The following is a 12,371-nucleotide window of genomic DNA, read 5'->3' on the forward strand; positions in this document are numbered from 1 at the left end:
ATATTATATCCCTTCATGCATATTATGGGAATCTTACAACTTTCACTCCCACTTACGTCCTTTCTATTGTTGTACACTTTACTTCTACACATGCATTACACGATACATTCTGAACAGTCAATTGTCTTGTAACTAGATTAAAAACTAGAATAGATGTATTTTATATTTAACCACATACTTGATATTTCCGTTGCTTTTTACTCCTTTGTATGGATCCACATTTCCGTTTGACATCATTTTTTTTTTTTTCCACCTGAAGAAGTTTCATTCATATTTCTGGTAGTGCAGGTCTATTGGTGATGAATGAGCTGTTTCAGTCTGAAAAACTCTTTAATTCACCTTTATTTTTGAATGATGTGTTTGCTAAGCATAGAATTCTGGTTTTACAGTTCGCGTCTTTCAGTACTTTGAAAATGCTTCTCCATTGTCTCCTGGCTTGCATGATTTACAAGAAGGCTCCTGTTGTATCTTTGTTTGTTCCTCCACACATAATGTCTTTGATGCTTTTAACATTTTTCTGTTTATCTCTAGATTTTATCAATTGTATTGTGATACGCCTGGGTGTAGTTTTATTTTTCTTCTTCTTGGGTTCTTTGAGCTTCTTGGCTCTGTAGGTGATTGTTTCAATAAAAATGAAAACATTTTGGTCATATTTTTTCAAATACTTTTTCTGCCTACCCCTCTCTTCTCCTTCTTCTACTTTGATTACACATATGTTAGACTCCTTGATACTGTTCCACGGGCCACTAATTCTCTCTGATGAAGGTGCTTTTGTCTTTTTTCTCTCTCAGTTTAACTTTGAATTCTTTCCTTTGCTTTGTCATTTGTTCCCTAATCTTTTCTTCTCCTAATGTCTAATTTACTGTTAATACCGTGCAGTATATTTTAAATTTCAGATATTGTATCTCTCTACCAGTTTTATTTAGGTCTATTTAAATATCTTCCATTTCTCTCCTCATTCTGTTTATACTCTACCTTTTTGACCATATGGATTGTATTTGTAATAGCTGTGTAACATCCTTTTTGGCTAATTCTATCATCTGTATCATTTTGGGATCTGTTTCTGTTGATCAATTTTTCTTCTGGTTATGGATCATATTTTTTTGCTTCTTTGTATACCTGGTAATTTTTTTATTGGATGCCAGACATTTTAACTTTACATTGTCAGGTACTAGATTTCACTGTATTTTTATCTTTTTTTTTTTTTTTTTGAGATGTATTTTATATATGTTTTGATGCAGTTAAGTTACTTGAAACTAATTTGATCTCTCTAGGAGTTGCTTTTCAATTACGTTAGAATAGATCCAGGGTAGCTTTTAGTCAGGGCTAATTTGATCCTACTACTAAGGCAATACTCTTTCAAGAACGCTGCCTGGTGGCCCATGTATTAAGGAGGTTTTCCCACTCTGGCTGGTAGACGGACTGCTCCTCGCCGTGTGTGAGCTCTGAGGCGTTGATCCGCCTACTCCTCTGGTGATTTCTTCTTTGCCTTCAGCAGTTTCTTCCCATGCATGCCTTGATCATTACTTAGCCAAAATTTCGAGGACACCCTTCTGCGGGTCTCTGGAGCATGTTCTCTCTCCCTTTCTCCTGCGCAGTAATGTCCTTTCAATATTTTGCCATTCAAATTTTAGTTTCTTAGCCTTTGCTGAGCTCTGAACTCCTCAATTCAAATACTTTTTCCATACTCTTTCCTTACCTCCAGCCCACAGGCTTTGCCTGTGGCTACGAATTTCATTTATTTACATCCTGTGATGGGAACCCGATCCTGGGCTGCAGAAGCAGTCCTTCTCGTACAGCCACCTGGGCCTTGGTTATTACAGAGCTCTGGGGCTGCTTGATGCTGTGCGTAAGTTTCACTGAAGCTTCAGGAATGTGCTGGCTTTACTAGCTTGACTGCAGTCAGCCAGATTAGAAGAACAAATAGTCTGAAGTCATAGCTGAGGTCCTCAAAATATCAAATGACTAGAAGTAATGTATTTTTGACTTTGGCACCCACATTGGATTTATTTTTCTGTCACATTGATTTTCTTAGTTTTGTTTTACTTGGCTTGGTGGTGGGTAGTGCATCCTACAGCCCAAATGTAGGATTTTCTACAGAAAAACCTCGAAGCGAATGATCCACTCACAGAAGATTGGATATAAACAGCACAGTGCAGCTCTGTCCTCTGCAGACGCATCATTAAATTCTTGAGTAGATTCTCTTGTTACCTGCAGGCTCTCACCATTCACTTTCAACCTACTTCCTGCCTAGGATTAAATGGCTCCAGGATGGGAGTCAAAGCCTCTTTGGAAAATTGCGTAATGATTGCATCTACATTCTCATTGACACGTCTCACTCCATGAAGAGCAAACTGGACTTGGTGAAGGACAAGATCGTTCAGTTCATACAGGTTAGATGGAACTGTCGGTTCACGCATGTGGGGTTTTGTGTGTCATAAATGGGTCTCCACGAAGTATTATCTGCGATGGTTATGAGCAGTGGATAGGGGCTTGTTGCACTAAAAAAGTCCTAAGAAAGCCAAATTCAGAGAAATACTCCCTTTTGCTAGTTAAAGAATCATCAGTTCTCCTTTGCAAATAGACCCTTTCTCTGGTGGATTCTTTCTGTCACGGGAGTTGCTGTGTTTATTGTTTCAGATTTTCTCTGTCCTGAAATTTATTGTTTCAGATTTTCTCTGTCCTGAAAGTGTAAACACACACTTCCACTGTCTTCCAGATACTCCTCATCTTAGCACCTTTAATTGCAAATGTTTATTAGGGATGCTGTGTACCCTGGTGCATGGGAGGGGTGCAGGCTGGTGTTTAGAAGCTTCCAGTTCTTATTCGGCCTGTGCTGCCTCTGAGCTGTCTGCCTCTGAGCTGTGTGAACTGAAGCAGGTTGCCCAAGTGCCCTAACTCCTAGTGTCCATACCTGTCAGTGGCATCACAGTACTGCTGTCAGTTCGTAGTATTGATGTTAAGTATTAACCACAGAAATAATAGCTGGGAGTGTTTGAGAAATACAAAATGCACTTTTTAATTTAACAAAGCTCTACTGGAGAAATATGAACAAGTGAATAAAGTTGTAACAGAATAATGGCTTTACCTAAATGATAATGACTGAAATGATGATGATGTTTTAGATTTGTTTTCTTCAAGCATATTGTATTTGGTGTGCTTATTTGGTATATCCTTAATGTTAGTATTAAAATCACTATTTAATATCACATTAGAGATATAAACTTGTACATATATATGACATATAATGTATATTCATATAATCACATGTACATTTGTAAAGGTCTTAACACACAAACTGGATAAATTTTATTCAAATGCCCTTTATACTAGATAAGATATTCTCTATTGAATATAATTTTTTGCTTCTTAAACTGAAAATAGAGATCACTGTGATTAAAATATACCAAACTGTGACCTACCCTAACCCTTTTTTACATGTGAGTGGTTTTATGGTTAAGTAATCATTGTCTCTTGTAGGAACAGCTGAAATATAAAAGTAAGTTTAATTTTGTGAAGTTTGATGGTCAAGCAGTTGCTTGGCGGGAACAACTTGCCGAAGTCAATGAAGATAATTTGGAACAGGCTCAGTCCTGGATTAGAGACATGAAGGTAAGTTGGAGACTAAGTTGGGAGAAGCAGCATAGGAGTCTCTCACCTGTGCACTGAGTTCATTCACAGGACAGACGTTCTCGAGAGGTGTTTTGCACTCCCAGGATGGAAGTGGCTTAGCATGTAGACTTTTGTTTTGCTTGCAGTGGTCACATTATAATCCAATCTCATTTGTCAATATAAGGTTTAAATGAGCCTCTTCTTCTTATCTGTTCACAGTTCTCTATTCCCAGCTCTGCCCTTGGCTCAGGTTAAAACCCCCTTATGAAAACACATTTCAAAACAGACTTTTTTTTATACTCAGACATTCAGATTTTTTTCTTCTGAAATTTCATTATTGTTGCAAAAGATGTATTGCAGCCATTCTTATCAGTGGGCTTTGTTCAACAGTAAGGAGCATGTGGAAATATACAGTACAATCTGAGTGTTTAGGACTGAATGCAAGAAGAGAGCTAGGGCAGGAGAATAGAGAAAGAAGGTGAAATCATTTCCTCAGAAGTGACTGCCCTTGGCATTTACGCAGACTATTGGGAAGGATTTTCCTTGCCCTGAATTTCCTTATCTTGAACTTACCTTAATTATGTATAGCATATAGCATTACAGCCTTCCAAATATTTGAGATACACTACAATTGAGACCAAGAGTTGTTTTTAAAAGGTCAAATATAGGAGGTGGACATAGTGGTGCACACCTGTTGTCCCAGTTCCTTGGGAGGCAGAGGTAGGATCATCGTTTGAGCTCAGCAATTTGAGACCAGCCTGGGCAACATAGCAAGGCTCTGTATCTTTTTTTAAAAAGGCAAATATGTATCACAGACATCTTTAAAATAATTTAGTGCCTGAGGTTAGAGTCTTAGATTTGACAGAAAGTCACAAGTAGACATTGGCAGATCACTGAGATGCACTAGGGCTCCCTTGTGATTTGTTTTTAAAAATAGGAGGAGAAAATCTGTTCTATAAGAAATAATAATGCATATGAGATTTTAATTTAACTGGCCACCTTATCCTGGGAAATAGTGTTGAATTCATACCCAACTTGTTACATTTCCAGGGTTAACCAGTGAAGTTACTTGTGACATATGTTCTGTCCTCTTTTTTTTATTTTTTGTTCTGTGCTTTTATGACAGAATAATAGGAAATACCTTGTTAACTCAGAGCCTACTAGTTTAGGGTTTATGATAACAAGATAGTATCTATATAATCTCATTGGATAAAAACATCATTGGGTTCTGCTTTATATAAAATCACTAATGAATAAAGTCAGCCATCTATTCCGATTTTAGCCATTTGGCTAAAAACACATATTCCTATAAAGCAAAATTCTGGTCTCCTTACCAGTTTTCACTGATGCTCCCTTGCTGGCTTGTTGAATGTCCAAAATTCATTTTCAAAAGGACCAAGGATAAAGAAAATGTGGCATATATACACAATGGAATACTACACAGCTTAAAAAAGAAGGAAATCCTGTTATTTGCAACCACATGAATGAACCTGGAGGACATTATATTAAGTAAAATAAACCAGGCAGAGAAAGAAAAAATACCACATGATCTCACTTATATGTAGAATCTAAAAATGTCAAACTTGTAGAAGCAGAGAGTAGAATGGTGGTTACCAGAGACTGGGAGCAGGGTGCTGGGTGCGGATGGGGAGATGTTGGTCAACGGTACGTAGTTTCAGGTAGACAGGAGGAATAAGTTCTGGAGATCTGTTGTACAGTGTGGTAACTATAGCTAATAACAATGTATTGTATACTTGAAAATTGTCAAGAGAGTAGATTTTAAATGTTCTCACAACTCAAAAATATGTCAGGTGATAGATATGTTAATTGGCTTGATCTACTCATTCCACAGTGTATACATGTATCAAAACATTACATTGTATACTGTAAATATATACAATTTTGTCAATTAAAAGTAAATTAATTTTAAAAAGTGATAATAAAGCCAATTCTATTATTCTTTCGGCTGGTTTGGTCCAGTAATCAACTCAGTAGCACTCAGGGTGGTCTGAGCCTGCTTTGTGCTGGTGTCATGCAGCTGTAGGTCCCTAAACAAGCACAGCCATTCCTAAGGCCAGGGGAGCGCAAGCTGTGGTAGCGCCTGCCCAGTAGTTGAGGGGGGAAGATGGGAGGAGCAGGTGCAAAACAGGTGCCATCCTCAGACCGTGTTTCCCTGGGGTCTCTCTGTCTGGGTCTTCCCCAGCTTTGCCACCATCTTTTCAGCAGTAGGGTTTTCAACAAAAGACTATTGAGAATGGGCTCAGAGGGAAGAGTTGTTCTGTTTACCACCTGGAATACATTTCTGCTACCCAAATCCCGTAAGAAGGTTTTGTTTTGCTTTTAACATTTAAATTTGCAATAATTTTAGACCTACAAAAAAGTTGCAAAACTAGTACGGAGCGTTCACACTTACCCTTCACCTAACTTTCTCCAATGTTCACCTCTAACATAGCCATGGTATAATTATCAAACTAAGATTGGGTTATGGATTTGTTCTGTCAATCATTAAGAGTGGGGTATTGGGCAACACTTAGTCTCCACCCAGACTCTACCATGTTGAATTCTGTGGGTCATGTGTCTGCTGCCTCAGCCTCCAGGGCCTTGCAGGAACTCAGCCCTTCAGTGTTGCTACCCCAAGCTCAGGTCTTGCCATGGCCACTCTGGCAGCAGTCCAGTCTACCAGGAACTATGTGGCACAAACATCACCTTTGCTGAAGACAGGCACCACCACTGGGTGTATTGTGGTGGTCATTGGTGCAGTGGTGGATGACCAATTTGATGAGGGACTACCATCTATTCTGATAGTAAGTATAAGGCAGGGAGACCAGGCTGGTTTTGGCGGTGGCCCAGCATTTGGGTGAGAGCACAGTAAGGATTATGCTATGGATGATACAGAAGGCTTGTTTAGAGGCCAGAAAGTCCTGGACTGTGGTGCACCAATCAAGAGTCCTGTTGGTCCTGAGACTTTGGGCAGAATCATGAACATCATTGGAGAGCCTATTGATGAAAGAGGTCCAACACCATCCTGTGAACCCCCTTCAAGGCATAAAATTTGGTCTGGTTTTGTAAGTTATGTCCCACACCTATCAAAATGCCTGGCACGTGGTACTTCTATCTATTGAAATGAAAGGGAGTAAAGCCAGTGAAGGAGCCTTAGGTGAGAGCAGCTGGATGGGTCAGGGCATGGGGTTCCCCATCATGGCTGAGAAAGTCTTAGTGGGAGAGTGCCCATGGTATACGGTGAGGCTTGAGATGCCTTGGGTGGGGTGGGGGCTGGGTGTGTGCTGGATCTTTGTCATTCCTTAGGCTGTCAGTCTCTGCTCCCTTCTTATCCTGATTCCTGGGGTGGGGGCAGAGTCTGTTCACCTATGGAAGTTGAAGGGTCTGGCCTCGCTTTAGCGAGGGTGTGGGTAATGTGACCCAGGCACCATCAGTCAGAATAACCTCCTAGGCTTTGACATGAGAGACTGTGACTCCAGATGGCGGGTCCAGCAGAGAGAACCTTGGCAGTGGTGGCAGGTGCAGACCAATGCAGCTCCTGGGGTGGCAGTGGCAGTGAGCTCTGGTCCATCTCTCGTCAATACTCCCAGTGCCAGCGAAGAAAGCCACAGTGTCCAGCGCTCTGCAGTGGGACTGCAGCGGGGCCCCCACCAGGCAGCCCTGCAGCAGGATTGGGGGCCTCGTTCCTGGTGAGAGGTCCCAACCCAGGTTATCCTATCCATTGGTGATGCTGTGAGCCATCCCGATGTCCTTTATCATAAATTCCTTCCTGCTTGAATCAACCACAGTTGGTTTTCTTGCTTACAACTGAAGCTGGAGTGATATAACGGAACTGAGATGAGGGGGAGGTTGAAGGAGGCTTTTGGACAATTCACAGTCCTGTATCTCTACTGATGGTCCCTTGGTAAGGATCATGTTTGCATATTAAGGAGAGTACATTCCAGTAAATTAATATTTGTCTAAAATCCATTCCTTTTACATTGATGAAGTGTTTAAGAGATTTTCTAATTTTGAAGTGTTTACTATGATTTGAGAGATTGCAAAAAATTTATCATTAATTTCTCTTGACACACAATATGTATATTTTTATCTATTCTTTTTTATACATGAAGAGTTGTGGGCCAGGCGTGGCAGTTCACGCTTGTAATCCCAGCACTTTAGGAGGCCAAGGCAGGCAGATCACTTGAGGTCAGGAGTTGGACATGGTGAAACCTCATCTCTGCCAAAAAAAAAAAAATTAGCTGGGTGTGGTGGTGCACACCTATAGTCCCAGCTACTCAGGAGGCTGAGGCAGGAGAGTTGCTTGAACCCAGGAGGTGGAGGTTGCAGTGAGCCGAGATGGCCCCACTGCATTCCAGCCTGGGCAACAGAGCTCTGAGACTCTGTCTTAAAAAAAAAAAAAAAAAAGGGCTGTAGATGGTGTTATGGTTGATGTTATTTATATGTAGGAGAAAGAATGGGCCATAACGTATTCCTTTTCATTGATTTTGATTTTGACTGTTATATGATGGTATAACAGATATATGTCTGGTTATTCCCATCATATGTGAAGCAGAACATTTAAAGTCCCTCATTCAATACCATGCATTCATATAAGACCTAATAACAGGTGGGTTCATGCACTTGAAAGTACATTTCACCAGAACTTGTCAAGTAATGTTAGATATGTCCACATGTACATTGTTAGATTACTAATGATAACATGCTCACGTTTACCAAGTATTGGGTATCCTGAATAAATCCTGGTTTGAAACCGATACGATGCCACAGTGTATTTAGGCTGCATGTTTAAGCTCTGTTGACAGACGAGTGAGCAGTGACTGAGTTACCATCTCATGTAGAAACACAAAAAAATAAAATTGCATTAAGAACTCTGTCGTTAAGACAGGAAATCCATAGCCCTGGCTTCTGGCCGTTCTTGGACTGCCTGGATAGAGATTTTTAGGCACACCTTGGGATATGTTTCTTGGAATCACTGGGGTTAAATTGTTATCTCAGTATAATATCTTTCATCTCACAAGTACTTTTTCTTCTTTTTTGGAAGCAGAAAATGAATACTTGTTTATGAGTTCTTTTTTGGGATTCAAGTGTGTCTTTGGTATCTCTTTTTTCCGTAGATTGGAAGTTCCACAAACACCCTGAGTGCCCTGAAAACTGCTTTTGCTGATAAAGAAACACAGGCCATCTACCTTCTGACTGACGGGAGACCTGATCAGGTACTTGTCATGCGCGTCCGTGTGAAGAGACCACCAAACAGGCTTTGTGTGAGCAATAAAGCTTTTTAATCACCTGGGTGCAGGCGGGAGAGTCAGTGAAGGGAGATAAGGGTGGGGCTGTTTTATAGGGTTTGGGTAGGTAAAGGAAAATTACGTCAAAGGGGGGTTCTCTGGCGGACAGGAGTGGGGGTCACAAGGTGCTCAGTGGCTTTTTGAGCCAGGATGAGCCAGGAAAAGGAATTTCACAAGATAATGTCATCACTTAAGGCAAGAACCAGCCATTTTCACTTCTTTTGTGGTGGAATGTCATCAGTTAAGGCAGGGCAGGGCATTTGCACTTCTTTTGTGATTCTTCAGTTACTTCAGGCCATCTGGGCTTATATACGTGCAAGTCACAGGGATGCGATGGCTTGGCTTGGGCTCAGAGGCCTGACAGTACTTATCAGAGCTGGGCACAAAGAGGGCCTCACTGATGCTCTGAAAGCAAATGCTGAAAATAGGTTTGGGGAACCTTTCCAGCTGCCACCAAAAATCCGTGGAGATATCCTTCCTTGGTTTAGGGACTCAGAGCTGAGGTGAGAAAATACACAGAGAGATTCCTTTGTCTCTGGAAACTCTGAGGAGAATTTATGAGACAGTGAATGTTGCCTGGTGAGTGTGACACACACCCCTAGCCTGGAGACCAGCCCCACAAAAGGAGATGTCTGCCGTCCACTGAAGACTGGTTTACATTTTATTACAAATGAAGAGTGAGGAGATTATTTTTTTTTTTTTCCTCTGGAGACGCTGAATCTAAACATGTCACTGCATAATGTCCTTGGCTTTACCTCTAATGCTAACTTAGTACTCATTTAAACAAAAACCTGCCTTTCTAGCAAAATGTCCTTTGTTTTGTTTAGCCTCGCTGGAAAATATTTGAAAAGCTGTAGAGGAGTCTGTTCATCTTCTTTTGAGCTTTGTGAATGAAAGACGAGTATTCCAGGCATTAAATAAATGGAAGGATTTTCAGGCCAGTGAAATGTAAATTAGCAGCTAAAGTGAATTAGTGTCAACTCGTGTTTTTCCTTGTGAGATGTTTGCATATGCAGACTGCTAGGCAAATATCCTAAAATATCCTGTGGCAAAAAGTTCAGGGCTTAAAGAGAGTAAGCATCTGGATTTTACTGCAGCTTTAGATTTATGGCAGAAAGGGAGTGTGTAAAGTGAAAATTTATTTTAAATTATTTTTACTTATCAACTTCACTGTGTTTTCTCTTTGGAAGCAGTTCGTGTCTCTCTTCTGTTCCACATGTGGTGCCAGGGTCTGAGGCTATAAAGATGAATAATAGCTCATCCCTGCCTTTGGGAAGCTTGTGCTTTGGAGAATGTGCTAGATGTATACAGTTTAATACAACACGGGAACAGGGTTGCCTGTGCTATGTCTAGGAGCGCAGAGTGATAGATTTTGCTGTACAGATGGAGAGAAGGCCAGGGCAGGTTCCAGCGAGGTGGGGACATTTGAGCTGTGTTTGGAAATAGAAGAAGGAATCTTTGGAACAGAGGACACTGTTGGTGTCCTGGGCAGAAGGGACACAGAGGTGTGGAAATATGTGGGGGACTCAGAGAAACAAGCTGAGGGCAGGGGCAACAGAAGAAGATGAGGGTGGAGGTGAAAACGTTGGGTTGTGGGAGACTGTGAAAGTCCTTGAATGTCACATTAGAAGGGTGGTGTCACCACAGAGAGGAACTCTCAGAGGAGCCGGCCACCCTACCCATCTGCGTCTCAGAAACATGGATCGGTTGTGCCAGGGAAAGGCTGGCGCTGCCACGGCCTGCTGCTGGGTCCTTGAGGAAACCTGGGAAGGACCCAGCCTTGGGTGGGAGCAGCAGGAATGGGAGGAGGAGACTGCCTCCAGACGTGAGCCACGGGAAGCAGCATCAACAGGACCCCATGGCCAGTTTGGAAGCAGTGAATGGGAGGTGAGGAGAAGGTAGGAGCAAGGCAGAAAGGAGTCAGGATGACTGATTCCTGGGTGACAATGATTATGATATTAACTGATTGAAATGCAGATTTCAAGAAGAGGCAAGTAGGCTTGGGGGTGGCTAGTGGGGGAAGCTGAGTTTGCAAACCTGTAGTGAGTGCATGGGTGTCTAAAAGTCCCTAAAAATATATGGAGCTAGAGTTTGGGGACAGTGTGGCCTGAAGATTCCGACTTGAGAGACATCTAGGCAAGTCAAGGTGTTATTTTTCTTTTTAATATACTCTTACTGATCTTTAAAATTGTTTACACTGTGGACAATTTGGAAAACACAGATAAGCATTAAAAAGGAGAAAAGGTGGTTGGGTGAGGTGGCTCACTCCTGTAATCTCAACACTTTGGTAGGCTGAGGCAGGAGGATTGCTTGAGCCCAGGAGTTCGAGACCAGCCTGGGCAATGTATTGAGACCCTGTCTCTCCAAAAAATTTAAAAATTAGCTGGGCGTGGTGGTGTGCACCTGTAGTCCTAGCTACTCAGAAGGTTGAAGTAGAAGGATTGTTTGAACCCAGGAGTTCAAGGATGCAGTGAGCTGTGATTGCACTGCTGCACTCCAGCCCGGGCAACAGAGAGAGTCCCTGTCTCTAAGAAAAAAACAAACAAAAAAAAGACAAAATTTAAATCACTCATAATTGAATTTTGTGGGTTTTTTTCCTATCTCACCTATCACATGCATTTTCCAAGTCATGAAAATTTTCAGAAGCATCCTTCTCAACGACTGCGTCGCATTCTGTTATATGAATTTAATAAAACTTGCACCTTAAAGCTATTTTTGTTTAATTTTTGAATAGTAATGCATATTCTAATGCATTCTTTTCTACCTTCATAGAAAAGCATAGCCAGAGAAAATTCTACCTCTCACCCCTTTCACCAGCTTAGAAGACACCTGATATAACTAGTTTTTCTGTATCTCCTTTCAGAGATGGTTTCTGTTATACAGCAAAAATGTATTCATATATATTTCCTCTTTTTTACAAAAACAAATGTTAGCCTATTATACACACGATTCTGCACCTTTATTCATCAAGCAGTATACCTTGGAGATGGCTTCATATCGTTTAATACAGAGCGTCCTCATTCTCTTCTAGGTTCCATCACATGGCTATCCCATCACTTATTTAGCTAGTCCCGGGCAGATGCACAGTCAGATTGTTTTTGAGCTTTTTGTTTTACACAGTCTTGCCAAAGGAACTCTGTGCATATATTGGTTTGCAGGTGAGTGAGTATATCTGTAGTATACATTCTGAGAAGCGGACTCAGCTGCAAGGTCCATGTTTTGATCGATACTGCCAAACAGCAACCCCCAAAGAGGATGTCACAAACAACATCCCCACAAGCAGTGGATTGAGAAGAATTATTGATCTACAGTCCAGTATGGACTTCTGAGGCTCTGGAATCTCCCAATAATAGATACAACATACACTCAAAAATTTTTTTTTCTGGAGAGAAGATCAATCTATTTCGCCAGATCCTGAGGGTCCGCTCAAAGATGGGGAATCAAGGATATGGATAATGGCTGGAGTCAGGC

General features: G+C 41.3%; 1 protein-coding gene across 2 annotated transcripts in view; it reads left to right on the plus strand.

Annotated features, from left to right (window-relative positions):
* VWA3B (von Willebrand factor A domain containing 3B) overlaps window positions 1-12,371 on the plus strand; it is a 224,117-nt gene that overhangs the window by 112,481 nt on the left and 99,265 nt on the right. For both annotated transcript variants that reach the window (XM_017871854.1, XM_017871853.1), the window contains exons 11-13: window positions 2,255-2,393; window positions 3,481-3,612; window positions 8,730-8,828. In XM_017871854.1, coding sequence (XP_017727343.1) covers window positions 2,255-2,393; window positions 3,481-3,612; window positions 8,730-8,828 — 370 coding nt within the window. The remainder of the gene's footprint in view (window positions 1-2,254; window positions 2,394-3,480; window positions 3,613-8,729; window positions 8,829-12,371) is intronic.

Source organism: Rhinopithecus bieti, unplaced genomic scaffold (genome assembly GCF_001698545.2).
Source record: "Rhinopithecus bieti isolate Rb0 unplaced genomic scaffold, ASM169854v2 scaffold_6935, whole genome shotgun sequence".
Lineage (NCBI taxonomy): Eukaryota > Metazoa > Chordata > Mammalia > Primates > Cercopithecidae > Rhinopithecus > Rhinopithecus bieti.